General features: G+C 40.8%; 1 protein-coding gene across 1 annotated transcript in view; it reads right to left on the bottom strand.

The window, feature by feature from the left end:
- Positions 1-19,951, bottom strand: part of LOC117743960 (cGMP-dependent protein kinase 1-like) — a 78,311-nt gene that overhangs the window by 13,713 nt on the left and 44,647 nt on the right. Inside the window, exons 4-7 of the mRNA XM_034551961.1 lie at positions 15,563-15,668; positions 12,491-12,554; positions 8,287-8,364; positions 5,347-5,441 (exon numbers count right to left, since the gene is read on the bottom strand). Of these exons, the coding sequence (XP_034407852.1) occupies positions 5,347-5,441; positions 8,287-8,364; positions 12,491-12,554; positions 15,563-15,668 (343 nt within the window). The remainder of the gene's footprint in view (positions 1-5,346; positions 5,442-8,286; positions 8,365-12,490; positions 12,555-15,562; positions 15,669-19,951) is intronic.

Raw genomic sequence — 19,951 nt, 5'->3', positions numbered from 1 at the left:
ATTTAAGGGCGACGGCGAAATCGCTGAACTCAAGGCTTAAAAACGCCAGCCACAATCCTATAGGTGACATCCCGATGACTACGTCAACTTCTTTTATACATATGGAAACAACCCCTTGATATGCACCATCTCATTTACTAATTATTCTCAACAACATTACCACATAAGCACAATTAGACAAAACATTTAACACAAAACTAGATAATTAGAAGATACAAATGTAACGAAAACAAACAAACAAAATAAACAGATATCAAGCAATAAGACAAAAGAAATGTGGAGGTCAAACTGAGAATGGACCATTCATTCATAGATTATAGGAAAATAATAAGTCAGTGAACGCATAAGTAATGAAGTTATAAAACATGATAATAGAGGTGTTATTATGATTTGAATCGGATTTTTACAGGTAGATTAATCCAATCAGAGGGAGCTTAAAACTTCCTGATTGGTGCATTTTTGTAGTATTTTTCTTCAATATCCAAAATTTATGTCTTAGCTCCTGAACATTATTTCAATAACACGTTATTTTTGTCCATTATCCAAACACACTAGGAAAATGATAACGTTTTACTCTTGAGTCTCACGATGTCGCAGCTTGACACAGACACATAAAAACATTAACAGGGAACCAGTGTTTCTCGTGTATGGAAATTATTTATATTTGACATAATAGGGCATACTTGTGAAATTGTTAGTTATCTTGTGAATTCAGGCCACTAGCTGAAGCTGACTCTTATTTCTGAATGCTGTTTTTAGTTCTCCCCTTTCTCAATCCCCATCTTCCCATGGGTTCCAACAACTAAAATACATGTTTGGCCTGCGGGAAAGTCCCTGATCAAAAACTGCATCTCAACACAACAATGGTGCATATTTCCCGAATAAAAAAGGGTAACAAGGGATTTACTGTGACAAAGTACTCAAGCTGTCTCAAAAAAGCTTAAAATCTCTGGTGGTTGATTTGCATGCTGTGACGGTATGAAATGTGAGCAGTAGCTGTCTAAAAAATCTCTGATATGCTTTAAAGCAAACTAAAATATACAGAGGGGTACGGACAGGAAAATACAGCAGCAATGAGAAATATACAGATTTGTAGTTAATAGCAGATGGCAGAAGTTAATGCTTTGACTCGTGGGGGATGAGCTATTAAAAGACTGAGGGTACGGCTTGGACTGAAGGGAGGCGGGTTATTCTATAAAACGGCATTGAAGCCGACGAGCACTTCATCAAAACATGCAGGATGGAGTCAAAGAGACCATTGTGATGTGCAATGCCCAAAACGATGTGCAAGGCACGGACCAGGTTACATGAGACTCTACAGTCATGGGATCACCTCTATTGGGTTGAGCTCAATGTTAACATAAGCATGCCCCAATGCTTAAAATGACAAGATTTACTAGTGGTGCAACGGATCATGAAACTCACGCTTCAGATCGGATCACGGATCAGAGTCACAGATCGGATCAGCACAAAAGAAAAAAGGGAGCAAATATAACTTTTAGAGATCCCTCATCCTGTTTTTCTTTTTATGCTGATACTAATCGATCATCTATGATCGATATTGGCAGATATGGATCCCTTTTGTTTGGTTAAAGCGACTGGTCTACAAGGCTAGATCATTTCCACTGCTCTGAATTCAGTGTAAACTATCAAATATACTAAATGTTATGCTTTTACTTTCTTATAGTAATTTAGTTTTTTAAAACCTTAAAAACACATAATTCCAAGTCTTCTCCAATACAGCATGAAGTTCATTTCGTAAATGTAGGTCCCATTTAGGGTAAAACAGACGATAAAGAAGGGTATGCTTTAGGGCGGGCTACCTTGTGATTGACAGACCACTACCATAGCTCTATACACCATTTGTACCACCTCCTCACTCCTCCCCAGTCCCAATATGGTCACTTCCATTCACTAGTTGCAAAAAACCCAAAGATGGCGAGGCTTCAAAAACGACTAGGTCCACTTCTTATCTACAGTCTATGGTACAAATAATGTTTGTCTCATCTTCTGACCAGTACCTATCGTACCATGCACACACTAACACAGCCTCTCACCGTGATTTATAAGAGGGCTGTATTGTTTGAAAGTGGTCTGACACTGACTCCGAGCACATTTCTGTCAGTGACACTTATTTTTTGATCTCTCACCCTCTACTGAAACGCCCCAATACACACGCACGCACACGCACACACACACGCACACACACACACACACACACATATACACACACACACACACACACTCACAGCAAGTACACTTGGGCGAAGAGGTCAGGGCACATATTGGCTGTGCTACAGATGGATTGACACCTCAATTGGGAGTTCACACTTCAGCATGGCAGGAAGAATGTGATATGAGATATATGCCGTTGGTCCATCTTTTCCTGGAAACATCCACCGACTGTACGGAAGTATTCATTAAGGGCTAACCCTGCAGAGGAAACATGTCACGGGATATTTCTTCCGCTGCTATAATGAACACACTGGCTCGAACAAAATCATTATGCCTGGCACTGGAGAGGACAACAGACTTTGATTTGTAAATATGTTGTTCTCACAGATCAAAGGCAAAGTCTTCAGATGGACACAGTAGCCTTTGAGTCGGGGCTATTGAGTTTCATGAGCAAGGACACGCAGTTAACTTCTGATGACAAAGATGGCCCTGCAGAAGAGCCCTGTGATCAAAAGCCTACTTCGAAGATGGCCAGCATCTCAATCATGCAAATTAACGAGACACGTTTGACTATCAAAGGTGTCTCGCTCAAGACACTCCGAGACAAAAGGCGGGCAGGCCAAAAGATGATAACAATACCAAGCAGATGCAGAGGTGAGGGGAGCACTTTGCTTTAGTGGGATGTGGAAACGCTCTGGTTTTCTTGATTAAACAAAGCAAGGGGTGCTCTTATAGGTGCTTTGAAGAGCTTTTCAAAATGCTAAATGCATTGGCACACTTAAGGATATGTGTGATATATCATGTATTTTTACAGCGACGTAAAAGTGTGTGTGTGTGTGCTTGTGCGTGCGTGTGTGTGCGTGTGTGTGTGTGCGTGGACATATAAAATCATCAGCGTGATGCGTCGAGACTTTCTTTTAAATAACAATTCCGTGAAATCACAGAATTCCTGGAAAATTCAAATAGTTAAACACAAAAGTAGCACAGCTGCTAAATCCATAATAGATTAGTACTTTGTGTCATGATCTCATTCATTAAACAGCACATCTCATCAGTGTACAGTATTGAATGTCTGTTTGGAACAATGTACTCCTCCCACTGCCAAGAGGTCCCTCACGTGTTATGCATGCATATTAATGCTCTGTCATCTTTTACATCCTATTGTTGTAAGCTTTAACTTTTGGGGAGAAGCCCCAAACATCTGTGCAATTCCAGCGGTCGCCTGAACCTCACATCTAACATCTGGAGTTATTTTTTCCCGAAATAAAAATAATGATTTACAGTAACACATAAGCTGGCATGTCTTTTTTTTTTTTCACAGGATACTGCTTTGGTACAATTTAAGTCTCTTTGTGTTTTCAAGGTGTGCTCTTGTGACGTGATTGCTATGGGCTTGATATTTAAGATTTCACATTCATCAGCCACAAGATGGCGACATCTACATTTTGTTTCAAGTTGACAAGGTCTGTGTGCATGCACACATTCAAATGTTCTCTCATGAGTGCATATGTTCTCTATTTCCACCTGACCCCCCACAGGTATAATACACTTTGCTCTCTCCTCCCTCTATTTTAATAAAACATTGTACACAGAGTCACACAGTCATGACAGGACCAACAGCAGGGTAAAAATATCCTGTCAGGGCACGGGGCGTTGATGCCAGAACCCGTATAAAATGTTTTTATTACACTGAAGTGTCCTTTCAGTGAAAGTATTTGAGAGCTTAGATGCCACAAAATGTTAGCAGTTCAGCAGCAGTGAGTCATCTAATCCCTACAATCTATACAGCCTGGTTACTTTGAACTTGCCTCAGTATATATCTTCAGAGCTCGAGATTTCTGGCCGAGGCGTATAAAGTACATGACGTTTTCATTACATGTTTTTTCTCCATTGAGTAAGGCTTCTGTGCTCACATACTTAACACATGTGTTCATACAAGATAGGGATTATTACAGTCTGGGACACCATTAAGATGTATATGGCTCAATCCCAATGTTCATCCAAAGCCCTAAAGCCTCAGGAATTTAACTGACTGTCACCTGGTAAATGGTGTGTGAGGGAGAGTAAGGGCATGAAATGGTTTGAATACGAATGTGACAGCACTGTGCAGCAACATATGCAGAATCATGACAACATCATAACATGGTGATGTTAATGTGTTTGTGTAAATGTGCCATCCTCTTTGTTTACCTGTTTTTTACCTTATGCTTTCCATGTTTTCCCAGGTAACCCTGTCTTTAACGTCACAATACTATGAATTGCTGCACAAATGCGCACTGAGAGCTCAAGATGTCTGCGGGAACGCGTCTCAAAGTCTGAGTCTGTGAGTGTGGAGATATGGATTGGGCGCTTGATGTGGCAACCAAGACATGGAATGAGAAAAAAAAGACAAAATAATGGAGACATATAGATATTATTGTTGAAACAAAAATAAGTCTCCAGCTAACAGCACACTATACGACAAAATAATTACTTCTTACTGTGTGACGAGCTGTTTGCAAAATATAGCACAGACGGGTTGTGAGGGATCTCCACTGTCTGCTGAACATTCACACTTTTGATTTGGGCAAAATAGAGAGCTTGAGAAAGAGGAGCATGCATCAATAATTGTATTTGCCCTCATGTTTACTTAATGCATAGGGCTTGGAGGTAAAATAGCTGCCTCTTCAGATATTTGTCCTGTTTATATAGTTCCAGCAAGGAATACAATCCTACAGCGCATCATTTATAAATGCCTGCTGCTTAGAGTGTATAGCAACATATTTGCAGTTGCAGAAAAAAAAAAGAAAAAGTATTGTATTTCAATGACTTCCTCAATCTGATCAGGTCAGACCAAACATGTTTTATGTGATTCAGAGATAGATGCAATGTGTGGAATAGCTACAGTAAATCAGGATTGTTGTGTAATGTGTGGCTCTGCTTTCATTTCCAAACACTTAGCAAGTGATCATGCCTCTCAGGACGAGTGAGAGGTGGAAGAAATAGGGACAGACAAGAGCTGGAGGCGGATGATATCAAATTAGAAAGGATAGATGTATGTTAAGTACAAGAGGGTATATATTATAGAAAAGTTGCAAGTGAAAACTAGAAGGTGACAGAGAAGCAGACAGAAACAGCAGGAGAACAGAAGATTTAAATAGGAAGAGGCATTGTTATTAAAAACAATCTTACCCTTGCAGTGCTTTCTCTCCAAACCAGTCTCCTTTTCCGAGGCTGCGCAGGTAGACAGGCTCTACATTGGGCAAGTCTTCCCTGGTCACATTAACCTGGCGAAAGGAGGAAAATGCAGGCGGAGGAGAGTTAAACAGAAGAGCAGTGTGACAAGAAGGAAGTTGTGAAAAAAAGGGCAGAAAGAAGGGTCGATGTATAGCTTGATGAAGATGTGAGGCAAGTAAAGGAGAGGACATTTTCATTTATTTATTACTCCAAATGAAAGTGATGGTATATGATATCTCAATGTGGCAGGTCAGGGGACAGATATCTCTGATCATGGGTGGTCTGTTACAAATAGGTGACTTCATTAGCCAGATGAGTGATGGCACCGTGCCGTGACAGTTGACTTTACAAATCAAAGTGATGGTACGTAGATTTTAGAGGAAGTGAATGGAGACGGTCGTTTTGCACTATGAAGGATATTGTCTTCATCTATTAGTCAGTTCTGCACACACCGGCGCACTGACATGCTGCCAACACCTGAGTGACAGCATTATTATTCATGATCTAATATGATCGTGTGGGGGCAGGAAAAAATTTAAAAGATGGTATAGTCTGAAAAAGCTAGGTTTTGTGTGTGTTGCGAGATGCCAAAATGTTCAGGAATTTCTTCTAGTGTCTGTGGTCTAGCTGGAGACAGTTATGTGGCGAGTGATGTGGAAATAGCTAAGCGAAAAGCATTGATAAGATCAGGAGCGTGTGCGCTTATGTCTGCGTCCATGTGTGTATTTTCTTCTGTGAAGTGGGATCTGTTTAGGGTCAAAGGAGAGGAAAAACAAGACAGGAAACAGAATGTATCTTCACCCTTTACAATAACAAGTACATCCTGGACATGTCAACTGCTGGAAAATACTACATAATAACTATAATAATATATATATATATATATATATATATATATATATATATATATATATATATATATATATATCTCCATCCATCCATTATCACCCGCTTATCCGGGGTCGGGTCGCGGTGGCAGCAGGTTCAGCAGGCCGACCCAGGCCCCCCTCTCACCCGCAACACTTTCCAGCTCATTCTGGGGGATCCCGAGGCGTTCCAAGGCCAGCCGGGAGATATAATCCCTCCAGCGTGTCCTCGGTCTTCCCCAGGGCCTCCTACCAGTTGGACGTGCCCGGAAAACTTCTAATGGGAGGCGTCCAGGAGGCATCCTGACTAGATGCCCGAACCACCTCAGCTGACTCCTTTCGACACGAAGGAGCAGCGACTCGACTCCAACCTCCCTGATGTCCGAGCTCCTTACCCTATCTCTAAGGCTGAGCCCGGCCACCCTACGGAGGAAGCTCATTTCGGCCGCTTGTATCCGAGATCTCGTTCTTTCGGTCACGACCCAGAGTTCGTGACAATAGGTGAGGGTTGGAACGTAGACCGACCAGTAAATGGAGAGCTTTGCCTTCCGGCTCAGCTCCCTCTTCACCAAGACGGACCGGTACAGCGCCTGTTTTACTGCTGCAGCCGCACCGATCCGCCTGTCGATCTCCCGTTCCACCTTACCCTCACTCGTGAACAAGACCCAGAGATACTTGAACTCCTTCGCTTGGGGTAGGCAGTTTGCCCCCACCTGGAGGGAGCAATCCGCCGGTTTCCGGCAGAGCACCATGGCCTCAGATTTGGAGGTGCTAACTCTCATCCCTGCCGCTTCGCACTCGGCTGCAAAACGCCCCAGTGAATGCTGGAGGTCACGGTCCGAGGAGGCAAACAGGACCACATCATCCGCAAACAGCAGAGAGGCGATCCCGAGACTCCCGAACCGGATCCTCTCCGCCCCCTGGCTGCGCCTAGATATCCTGTCCATGAAGGTCACGAACAGGACCGGTGATAAAGGGCAGCCCTGGCAGAGGCCAACACCCACCGGGAACGTGTCTGACTTACTACAGAGGAGACGAACACAGCTCCTACTGCAGGCGTACAGAGACCGGATGACCCGTGCCAACAGGTCCGGCACCCCATACTCCCGCAGCACCCCCCACAAAACCCCCGAGGGACCCGGTCGAAAGCCTTCTCCAGGTCTACAAAGCACATGTTAACTGGTTGGGCAAACTCCCAGGACCCCTCCAGTAATCTTGCGAGGGTAAAGAGCTGGTCCACTGTTCCACGACCGGGACGGAATCCGCACTGTTCGTCTTGAATCTGAGGTTCGACAGGCGGTATATATATAGTATAATATATATAGTAAGACATGTTCAAATCTTACCATTTGTGGATTTAAGAGACAGATGTGGGGTGACTGTGGGTCAGTGGTTAGCATGTCCGTCTTTCAATCAGGGGGTTGGCAGTTCAATCCCCGCCCTAGTCGATGTGTCCTTGAGCAAGACACTGTTAACCCCGCATTGCTCCCCGTAGCTGTGTCTACAGTGTATAATGTAACATGTAAAGTGTCTTTGAGTATCTTAATATATATTAAATGGATTATTATTATAATTATGTTGTTGCCGATAATGATGAGGAGGAGGAAGGTTAGTGGAGGACAAACATGAACAGTGGAAAGAGGATACACAAGATGAGGATGAAGAGAAAATAATGGGAGGAAGTGTAGCTCCATCAAAACATGTTAACAATACAAGCATATGAAAGCCCACCAACGGCCATGACATCTTTTCATCTGTGCTCAGTATGAAAGCCAGTGTTGATGACAGAAAGGTGAGATAAAAGTGACTCCATCCTCCTTTCTAGATGCTCCAAGAGCATCTGCAAGAGAGGATTACAGAGGCAGCCTCTCCCTTATCTTGGTGATGATTGATGACAGCTAACTTTCACCCAAAACTACTACCACTTTGCTCCAATAAGAGAGGTGTCTGTTGCCATGTATGCCACAAGTCCCTCTCTTGCGATGTCATGATGATTATTTTGGTGGCCGGCTAGAAGCACTGTTCTCACCTTTCCCTTACTGATGATGAAGAAGGTGTCTCCTCTGGCCCCCTGTCTGATGATGTACTCTCCATCTCCATAATGTGTCTGTCAGAAGAGAAGACCAGAGAAGAGACATGTTAATCAAGCACACTGTCATTCTTTTATCTCCTTTCTCACATTGGGAGTGAGACCTCTCTCACTACAGACCAAAAAATACCCTTCAGAGGAAGTAAGGCTGAGTTGGGTGCAGGGAGATAAATTACAATTAGATGATTTTCCTTGTCAATAGCAGGGAGGGTTCTCTGCTTGTCAACCACTGCTTGCTTGAATATGCACCGTGACCTTGAATGAGCAGGTACAGACAAGGAGTGAATACAATGAATAGTACAGCATCAAATCTGAAGGCAAATCACACCTTCTTTTCAAGATCAAAACGTATATATATTCATCCATCAATCCATTTTCTACACCAAGTCTTCCTGTTCAGGGTTGCTGGTGCCGGAGCGTATCCCAGCATGCATTGGTTGAGCAAAGAAAAACACTTTCATAGACATATTCGCATATTCACTGCGTTGAAAATAACCTTTTGTACCCGATAAGGATAGCATTTGCTTGCCAGATGCGTGAGATGTGACATAACTTCATATGATGTGAAAAACCTCTTGTGCCATGGAGAAAACTGGATACCAAGGTATAACATGATGATGAACCAAGGCACAAGAAGCTAAAGAAGTCACTGTAACCTTTATAGGGGGCCGAGTGTTAACAAGCATCAGTTTTTGATTTTCATAAAACAAGTTCTCGTGGGATTTTGACATTCCCAGCAAACTATATACACAATATGCTGCACTAAGTCTCGACTGAAGACAGAGCTCACTGTTTCCTGTTGGACCATAAGCAGACTCTACACTGTCGTTGACATTTGCCAGGTTTCTATTCTCACACCATTTCCCCTACCGTACCTCACATCTTACTTCAAACACTGAGCAGTGAGTGTAGGATTCATTTCTGCTATGCGTCTCTCAAGAGTAAAGCTTCTTGTTGATAGTAGGTAGCAGTTATGATGTTAAGTTGAGGTTGATCTATTCATACAATGCAGCCCCTTTTCTCGAGGAGAGGAAAGCTGAAGAAAAAAATAGAAGTCTAATCAAAAAAAAAAAGGGTGACCGTGCTTTTGCCATCAGAGCCCCTCGACTTTGGAGCGACCTACCTGAGGGAATAAGACTAGCAGGATCAGTAGCTTCTTTTAAATCACTTCTTAAAACCCATTTTTATAGAACTGCTTTTAAGTGATGTCGTCCTTTTATGCAGTTTCCCCTTGTTTACCCTATTTTAGTTTGTCTGTTCTGCTTTATTTTGTATTTGTAATTTTCTATTCCTCTATTGTGTTCATTGCCTCATGTATTTTCTGAAATGTTTACTTGTATTGATGTTTTTACCTTGCTTATATGTAGAGCACTTTGTAAACTTTTAAAGGTGCTATATAAATAAATGTATTATTATTATTATTATTATTATTATTATTAAAAATCAATCAAAGATCAAATTGACCTTTTATATTATATATCAAAGGACAAGACATAGAACAGCATGATTGATTTCACCATATGTGCACCACCAACCTATAGGACCTCTGCTTGTCGAGGGAAATCCTTGGATGTGCACGGGCCAAGTCAAACACCATGCACCGCTACTTGATTGTTTATGGGGTGACAGCAATCAACAGTCCATGATGCTGATGAATACAAATTCAAATTAACCTCGCAACACTTATGTTTCCTCAGTAAACAGTTCAAACATATTAATCAGAGTACATTTGATAGGCATTACAAGAATGCCATCGAAACCATCACGTTCTCATGGTTAACATGGTGGGTTCTCCCAGCTCACTCACACACATCGTCCCTGTCCCAAATAAAAAATGATTATCTCATTAAGTTTATTGCTGGCAAAATAGTTTGCACTCTGGCTATGGAGGATTTGATTACGGAAATATTAAGGTTTTTTGACTGGGGGTCACTCGCCATACATCGTCACACAGGCTTGTTCTAGTTAGACACCAAACAGAGATCTTTAAAATCACAAATCTGTGTAACTGCTTTATGTTTTGCTTGCATTACCCACATTTCATTACAGCTGTGTTTCTCCCACTTCACACTTTACAATTCAGCCACGCACACTGTTTTGATGTGGGCTGCATAGCTTGCAGCCTCCCCCCTACCAATGTACTTTCACACAACCTCCTTATTTTCCTACATCGTAGTTATATAGGTTGCTATGTGGAAGCTCATAGATTGCCTTTTCTTGCTTCTCCTGCCCATCAACACCCCTGCTGCTACATCCTGCTGAACTGAGCGGATTCTCTTGAGTCTCTTGCTGTGCTGATCCCTTTAACCGATAGGTCTTTGAATTATCGCCAATTTTACCTTTCAACACTTAGAGCAAAGCTCTTTAATGTGACGGCTTTTTTTGTTATACACCGTACATTCAATGATATAAATAACGCACTTATTATTCATCATGGCTTAAATAAAACCTAATGTATTGGCAAGGTCTAAGTCACAACCCTGTACTATGACATGGACAATTATATAGTGTCATGGTACAAAAGGTGTCCAATCACACAGCAGTGTAAGTCAAACCATTGCATGTTCATGCAGTAGATTTTGCAGTGGTGCATTATTGATGTGTGTAATTGACACAGTGATTATCTACTTATGTAATAAAACATGGTACATATATGTTACAACATTGTATGTATGTTTATTAAGTTGCTGTAAACAGTAAAACTATTTACACAATTACATGGGTGTATTGTTTGTATATAATCCCACATGATGGTAGCAAAATAATAGTGGTTCCAGTGATACTGAGTAATAAGTAGTTCTGTATCAATGTAGTTTAACGTGGAGTGGTTCTCAAATGGGCTAACTGCTAGCTTGTCAGAGAGGACGTTTCCCGTATGTTATTCGGAGGGCTTGGTGCCTGGTTCAACAACAGACTTTCAGGATCTCAAGCTTTTTTCTGAGCGGATTACCAAACTAGAAAGCAGCAGGACAACCCAGAGAAAGTCGGCTTGCTTTTCAGAGCAAACATAGCTAACATCTCCACAAACTGACAGCTCAACTGTGTGGGAAATAGTGCATTATGTCAAATTTTCTGTCTTTGCATCTGCTTAAAGTTGTTGTTGCCGCTGTTCCACTACCATGATTTGATACAAAGATGATATGATAACATGAGGAATTGAATGGGTCGCAGTTTTTTCTATAGTTTCAGGGTTTAGGAACTAATTGCAGGTTTAAAATGTGTCTGTGTGTCGGTTCTTAAGAGTAACGGTAGTCACCATTTTGCAGGGATGTTTGCGATTATTTATGTTCATAATGAAGAACTCAAGTATATCTCTAATTTAACATAGAAAAGTAGGCAACAGCCATATTTGAATGCAATACAACATATTGAAAGCCTCAATGTTAGCAGCACACTTCAAAAGTGTAATGAGAATGTTTTTGCATAACTAAATTATGCTGGCAAAAACATCAAACGAAGCGGTGTGCACATGGTTAGAAAATGTGATATTGGGAAACATCTCAAAACACACACTGAAATCAGCATGGGAAACATATTAATTATTTCGCATATCTTATACATACATATTACAGCTGCTGTCCATTTGCGAAACATGCTTGTGTTACAAGTGTTTTAAGGTTTTAGGTTTTCTCTGAGAATTGGTTTACATTACATTACAAAATACATTGTTGACTTTGTGACTATTACGTGGTTAGAGCAGGTTCCCATGGTGACATTTAATGAATGTCGCCTTACTTTATTAAATTGAATGGATTAAGATGTGCCCCAGCTTGGCCCTTGAAACCTTAAATGGCTTCTGGCAGCAGTATACTGACTTCCCGTACAGGTTCATGGAATTAACTGTCAGTTAGTTGGAGGACAATTTGGTTTAACATCATCACACTGAGCACATACTGAAAGAGCAACAATTACTTTGAAATCCCAACTATGCAAACTGTGTCCCTTTACATCACCCCTCTCCCAACAAATCTGCACCTGCCTTCACCCAGAGTTTACTATCTAGATTATGTCTTCATTTCCCTTCTGGCTCACCATTCTCTGCAATAAAGGTAAGGGCATGTATGGAAATCTATTAAGATGTGCGGAGTAGGCTTGTGACATCTGCTTTGTGCTGCAGGTGTCAGAGGCTTTAGAAGGCACTTACCTCCTCAAGGACATCGGCAAGCTTGCTAAGAATATCTTCCTGCAAGTCGTGGAATGTGGGAACACTGCAGGAGAGAGAAAATAAAGTGCTTTTATATTGAATATGTATTATATTACATACAGTATATGACTGATTAAGACTTTTGTTTTTGTTGTCAGAAAAAAATAGAAAGCAGCATGGATTGCAGCTTCATGTGGATATTGGCTTTGAAAGTGTTGACGAGAATTAAAGCGGGCCTTTGATCTGGAGAGAATAACATGAAAACAGGCTACAGGAACACGTAAAAAATCAATATTATGCTATGGCAGTCGGCCTGTATATTGTATTACAGATGGTGTATATAAATATTTCAGCGTAAGATGGGACAATGTGTCTAGTTACTCTGCAGGGAATCAGATCCGAGGTTGCATTCACCAGTATGAGGCCCTGATGTTTGTTCTGTTGGCTTCCCGGCAGTCAAAATGAATGCTATCTGCCTCTTATCAAGCCAACTAAATAAAACTGGCCCAATGTTTATAAAGGACGAAATAAACCCTGCTGGTGAACAAAGGGCATATCTCCCTCTATCATCTCTCACTCTGTGTATTCCTCCATCTCCCTCTTCCCCCTCATTTTCCATGATTTATTACAGTAATCTGAACCATCTTGTCTTGGCCCCGAACCCGGGCCCTAGTCGCTGTGTTCTTCCTCGGGTTGTTGCTTCCTCCACAGAGGCACAAGTTAATCAGCTGACTTTAAATGGAACATATGGACTTTTAATCCCTTGAACTGCTAAGCTGTTGACACAAACAAAAAGCCTCTGTAGTAGTAAACAACAACTCAATTGTGTTGCAGAAAATTAATTAATTACACAAAGCCAGTGGGGAAGTGCGGCGTCACTAATGTGGTGTTTTTGATCATTTGAAACATTCTAACATCATTACACTCATAGCACTGTGTCACTGTGAGTAAAGCATAAGACGACCTTAAATCATTTTATCTGGCAATCCTGGAAAACGCTTAGAGAAACCAGCACTTCCTTGGGGTCTGATTAATGCTTTCCAAAGCTTACTTCCTGCGCCCTTTCACATATTGTTTAGCAGATGGCTTTTATTCCATGCCTTATAGCTAGACCTTTACTGAAAGTGGAAGAGAGCAGAGAGTATATTAATAGCTCACAAACCTTTTGAAAATATATATTCACAGCAATATGCATTTTGTAAATCTAGGGGATGTTTGCCAGTTCATCACACATTACCGCCTCAGTTGCTCTTCTTGGTGCTTGAGTGATTTCTAACACATGCTAAAAAGAGGTCATACAAAAAGGTCCTCACAAGCACACTTCCCGTATGTAATACCATGTGGGATTTCCCTGTCAGTTTTTCATCTGTGTTCCTCCTTCACAACTTGTGAGAGCAAATATATAGTTTGTAGCAGAGTTAGGGACCGGTGCGTTTGTTCTTACGCTCAAATTAAGCGACAGCTCTTTTAATAAATAATTACATGTGCTGTAATGTAATTGTTTACATTACAATAAAAAATGGTGCTATAAATAACTGATTCCCCCCTGGATACCCCTTTATAAACCAAACACACGTAGAGTGAGCCCAAACCAAATAATATCTATTAAATATTTACTTATCTGCTGGACTGTTATATAAGAGCTGCTGAGAGGCAATAGCTGTCATACAGTACATGCTCATACACGCAGTGAAGAGATAGCAAGTGTCTTTTTTTAGTCAAAGCCATCACTAAAATTGCTTCAGTCTTAGGACATGAAAGTAAGATTAGTAGAGTGTTTTTTTTATGTGGTTGGAAATATATGTGTGGTATTAAATGTCTTCCTTCGTGGTGAAAGGGTCCTGAAGATCGAGCAAAGTGACTTTATTATAACTGACCTGCAAACGTCACAGATTGTTACAGTATCCAGGGAGACTGTCCTCGTTAGAAAAACTAAAGCGTTTGTCATTATGGTCAAACACTTGAAGCAACCTGTATTTATGTTTCCCAAACCGGCAATATCCTACATTACCGTGAATAATACAGTCCACTCTCAAAAGCAAAGGGCGAGTTGGTGGGACATTTGTATACTGCTGCAAAAGTAAAAGAGTTAAAATTGAGTTTACCCTTGCCCTTACATCTAAGGGAAGAGGTGAAAGGGAATGACAAGGGTTTGACTTTTTACTACGAACAGTCTACCTTAAAGGCTGCACATCACAAAACCAGAATAGGAGTAATTTCTGTCAAACGAGTTGTCTTGGAAGGTACTGTCATACAACCGGTTTTGTAGTTTAGGTTTGAGGATGTGTTGGAAATAGCTATAGTGAAAAGTTGGTTTCCTGTCTGCCTTGAAACAACTCTATCAAATAGTGTGAGAGTCTGATCATGATCACAGCTTTTTACGAGGCCTTGTTCAATGGAAATAATCCTCGGCAGAGCGTGTGTTTTTATCACTGGCAACTTTAAACACAAACAAAAAATATATGACAGGAAGTGAGATGACAATAGAGCAACTTCTAATATCGGCCCTGAAACAAAGTCAATAGAAAATGATGTGGCATTTGAAATAGAGGGAAGAGGTGATTTAATATGCATAATTGGCTTGATGAAGACCAAAGTGGATGATAGAAAAACAGGAAAGTCGAACAGAGATAGGGGACAAGAGAGATTTATACTGCAATTGAATCCCTCCTGCATCCTGATCACTGCCCACTGCTCTCTGTGGTGGGCAAATTATTCTCTCTTATTTTTCTCTTTTGATGAGTCTTTCCTTTTATCCTATACTTCATGCAGGCCTTTTACGTGATAAAAGGCTTCTGGTGGTTTGGGTGTCTGATGGAGACAGAGATATTAAAAAAAGATTATACAGGTACGAGGTATTTTTTCAGCTGACACAGAATGACACCTTCAGAGACATACCAGCAATTAATTTGAGTTAGATCATTTGTTAGCAAAAATTAATAAGGAATCCTCAGGGCAACAGCTCACACATATTCCCCTTTATCCATTTAGTTAATTCATTCATGGCATTTCAGATCAAAGTCCCATTCAGGGCCATTTGTCTGTCGTTGTGGGACAATTAGGGTTCCTCACCTTTTCAGAAACTCCATATACTCTGTGTGCTTGATAAGACCCGTCCTCATCATGATCGTCTGAAAACATTGCCGGTCGATGGCCCACAGCTTCACATTTGTTAGAGCTGGAAAGAGGAATACACAAGATAATGTCACGAAAGACAGTTTTTACCCTCAGGCATTCAGATTAACAACACAATGCATGCATTATACATTCACTGCAATAGCTTTATGGTTTGTGCGTGACGAATGTGGATATAGTGAATATCACATGCACTTTAAAGCATTTGATATTGAATCTGAGATGTGAGAAGAATTATAGGACCATGTGTGCTGAGAATGAAGGTGGAGGAATATTCTGACGTTTTTGTCGGCAATAAGTTGCATCCAAATGTTTCTTTAGCTACTGATCAGGCCTGCAAAGCAAACTGGAGGATTTCTGGACAATCAGTCTCATTCTGCAGTTGAAGTTAATTGGTATTATTTGAATACTTTGCATGGGTGGCTTGCGACAAGTCACACTACAGCATTGTTATTGGTTTAAGGTCAGGAGTCTGACTTGATTATGCTAATGTCCCAACTCCAAAACCATAATACTCTCAACACTGTCAGTAGATGGAGGTCAAAGAGTTTTTTTCTTTGTTTCTTTCGTTTCTTTGTGTCTCATTTGTCCACGTAGCATTGTTCCATGAAGCAACCAGGCCACGTGAGACAAACATTACACGTGTAGCAATACTTTGTCTTTTGAGAGCAGCAGTTTCCTCTCTTTGCATGGGCAAACTCATATTTAGTGATTTTCTTGTTGTGGAGTTTAGTCCGTGCTACAGATGCCCAGAATGCATCGCTGAAGAATAGTTGTCTTGCAGCAATCCTTACAGAAAACCCAGTGCCTCAAAGATCAGAAATGGTGTTGAATCTCCTTGGATTTCTTTGCATTCTTTTGCTGAACTGGTGATTGATGGAGGCATGAGTCTTTCAAAAAGTCCCTTTCTTTCCGGTTTCAGTGATTTTGAGCCTCAACAGCTTTAAGGTCCTCTCTAGTCACTTTTAATCAGAATATGTTTCGCCTCAACAGATCTCTGTTGTGAGGAACCAGCCCTGTTGGAACCAGTCCATGCTGGTTTTCATCTGAGCAGTGGACCTCTAACCCACACCTGAATCCCATTATATTTCCACATTAAGTTCTATTTCCTAGAAGAAATTGGCTTGTTGGGACATAAACTTTATAACAAAACATGTCAAAACCCTGCATTTCATTTGGCTGAGCCAAACTGGAAATTAACTTCCAGAATTCAGTGCTTCACTGTGTTAATAGCAGTTAATTATTTCAAAATGACTTGGGAGTATTTCCCAGGGTCATTATCTTTTGCAAGACATGCTCTCATTTGTACTTCACGACTACAAATGTGCAGTTATACAGCAGGCTGAAAAGAGAAAAGAGAAAAGAGAGAAATTTTTCAGTCTGACCCCAAAACAAATCTGGAGATCCCCAAGGAGCCGTGTGGCCACAGGGACGTGTTGTAATATTAGAAGACAATTCATCAGATAAGAGTCAGACTGCTTGGTCTGTTGTCTGAGTGTCTGTTGCAGGAGCTTTTCCATCTATCTTAACCTCCCAGTCCGACATGTATTCAACATTAGTTTTTAAGATAAAATCCAGTTTTATCAATATCAATGTGGTATGTATTGATCATAGGAGAATAATTTACCCTTCACTTTCCTGTGGAGTGTTCTGTCTTTTTGTCTTAACTTTGTGTTTGGTGTCATGTGCAAAAAGGACCAAGTCAGGCTGCAACATCGAATCAGGAAAGCAGGAAAAATCAATGGCATTGACCAGGAAACAGCCACAAGCCTGAAAACCAAATATATACCGTATATTATTATTTTTTTTTTTTTACAGGATCGTAACCAACCTGATGCAGGGAAAGACTTCATTGTTAAGTTTATTGTTTATTGTGTCTCAGCATGATCAAATGTGTTTTATTATGAGTATGTTGTGGTCTTATTGTTTGTACTGTGGTATGTCTGAAGCACTGGACCAAACACATTTCCCAGTGTTGGATGATAATGCTGATCTGAATCTGTCAAGTCACAGTCCAGGCTTAGCTACAATAAAAGCACATCTGCAACTGATGGGTAATCAGAGTGTCACTGCAGGCAGATGGGCCTGTGCCTGCAGCTTAATGGGCATTCCCTAATAGTGTATATATGATACAGCTACACTTAATCAATATGATGTCCACTCACTCACGCTAACACACACAGCAAACCAGCGTTTGTTTCGATCCTTGTGAGTATGGAGGAGAGTGAGGATATTTTGTGATTCTTGCCAGTTGTCATGTCTTCATGGTAAAACAAATGTGTTTTCTGATGTATTTTAGTTAAGGATAATAGCTATTGTAACTCACCAGTTTAGGATTAATGTTCGAGTGGAAATTATCTGTAATCACTTTGAAAATAGTATTAATTTTAAATATTGCTGCATGAACACACATACAAAAAAGCATGCATGCTAATGCACTCAAGGTATTTACACACACGCACATGCACACACACACACACACAGTGAGTGAACACACTCTCACAGACACCACAACGTTTTCTCTGCTGACCAAGAGTTTGACAGCGGTTTAAAATAGGGCCAAACCACAGGAGAAATGCCCTCATTAAACAGCCTGACACAGTTTTTGGTTCGAGACACTTTCTTGAAGTGGGAACCCCAAAACACACAGCATGACATAGAAATGTATTCATACAGGGATATGCAGACATCCCGTACAATCGCACACATACATCAGATACATAGGGCCGGGCAATATATTGATATATATCGTTATGAGAAAGCTATCTTCTTCGGCTTTGGATATCATACTATGGCCTTGTTGTCTTTTCCTGGTTTTAAAGACTACATTACAGTAAAGTGATGTAATCATACATATCAGACTGTTGTAGCTGTTCTATTATTTGCCTTAACCTACTTAATCATTCCCATGTCATACAACACATGTGCTACTGTGTGCACATACACTTAAACCCACGCACAAATTACCAGTAAGCAATTAATTATCTGACACACAAAATAAAAATGTTCAATTATACATCGTGAAATACAGGAACACTGTAAACACTGTTCACAATTATTTCTCCTCCTCTTTGCAAGCTTTCCAAAAACTTTGTTTTGAAAGAATGACTCCTTATTTAGATATCGTTATGTCTTTTTTAATCAAAAAGGTTATTTCTGTATGGGTGATGGGCGAGACTGAGGGCCCAACCAACCAGGTATATGGTTATCGGTCTAAGGAGAAATTATTAGAGTAGCCTTCTAATTTGACCCCGAAGCAACAAGAGTGGGAGGTTGGACATCACTATGCAAAGAAGTGGTTTGGCGTGTGGGAGTGTGGGGCACTGGGAAATAAGATATGGGGAGCCTGCAGCGCACCGCAGTAGGTAAACGTATTATTCGGAGTCTTGACTAAATTGCGTTGAGGCTCAGGGAGCTAGTTATCCTTTAGTGAGGGCGCAGATGAATGTCATAACGCTCATGGGTTGCCAACCATTAGATTCACGGCTCGTATCACCCCAGGCAGGGCTGGAAAGATTAAGGGATGTTGTCTGTGAAAGGTTGAGAGGAATTTGGCAGTGTGTTGTTCCAGTGAGAGGGGGCTTTACCAATCATGCAATGGTGGACTGTAAATGCATGTGGCATGAAACCTGTACTTGTCTACAGGAGTAGACAAAAAAACAAGAACACGTGTGCAATGAAATGAAATCCAACTGAGGCCTGACAAACAATACCATTTTTAAGAAAGTTGGTAGTGAGCATAGTTAAGGCCAGTCGCTCTGGATTGCATTATTTTGTTATTGCATCACATTGTAATTTATCTGCTGGTGTCATGCCCACGTCATGTAATGCACATCATATTTAGTCTTAGTCTGTCAAATTTCAGCCTTTCTGTTTTGCAGTAGATATGGTGGTGAACAGTTGAAGGTATGCACATCAACGCACATTGGCAGAGCCGAGGAGTGTTGATGCACGTCAACTGACAGAAGTAATCAAATTGCTGCTATTGTGAAAAGATGTACCACCATTTAGGTACATTTCCTTTAATGTGTGTCATATGCAACAGATGTGTGTTGCATTTTATTGTTTATTACTCATCTCAAATATCACATTATGATAGCTTCTTCGAACAATGTTTTGTATTTGTATGTGCATGTACAAGTGTGTAATTGACACATTTGGATTAAAGGTTTTGCTCCCTAAATTAAAAATCCCAATAACCCTGCCGATTACTGCTTAGCACCTATTTTCTCTTTGCTCCTTGAATGCTCCTCTAAATTGAATGTAATGCCACCTCGGAATAAAATACAGCTATTCATAGCCGTGCTGGCAACAGCCGAGCACGTT

Source organism: Cyclopterus lumpus, chromosome 15 (genome assembly GCF_009769545.1).
Source record: "Cyclopterus lumpus isolate fCycLum1 chromosome 15, fCycLum1.pri, whole genome shotgun sequence".
In the NCBI taxonomy this organism is placed as follows: domain Eukaryota; kingdom Metazoa; phylum Chordata; class Actinopteri; order Perciformes; family Cyclopteridae; genus Cyclopterus; species Cyclopterus lumpus.
Note: the sequence above shows the minus strand (reverse complement) of the source record. Positions and strands in the feature narration are given on the sequence as shown.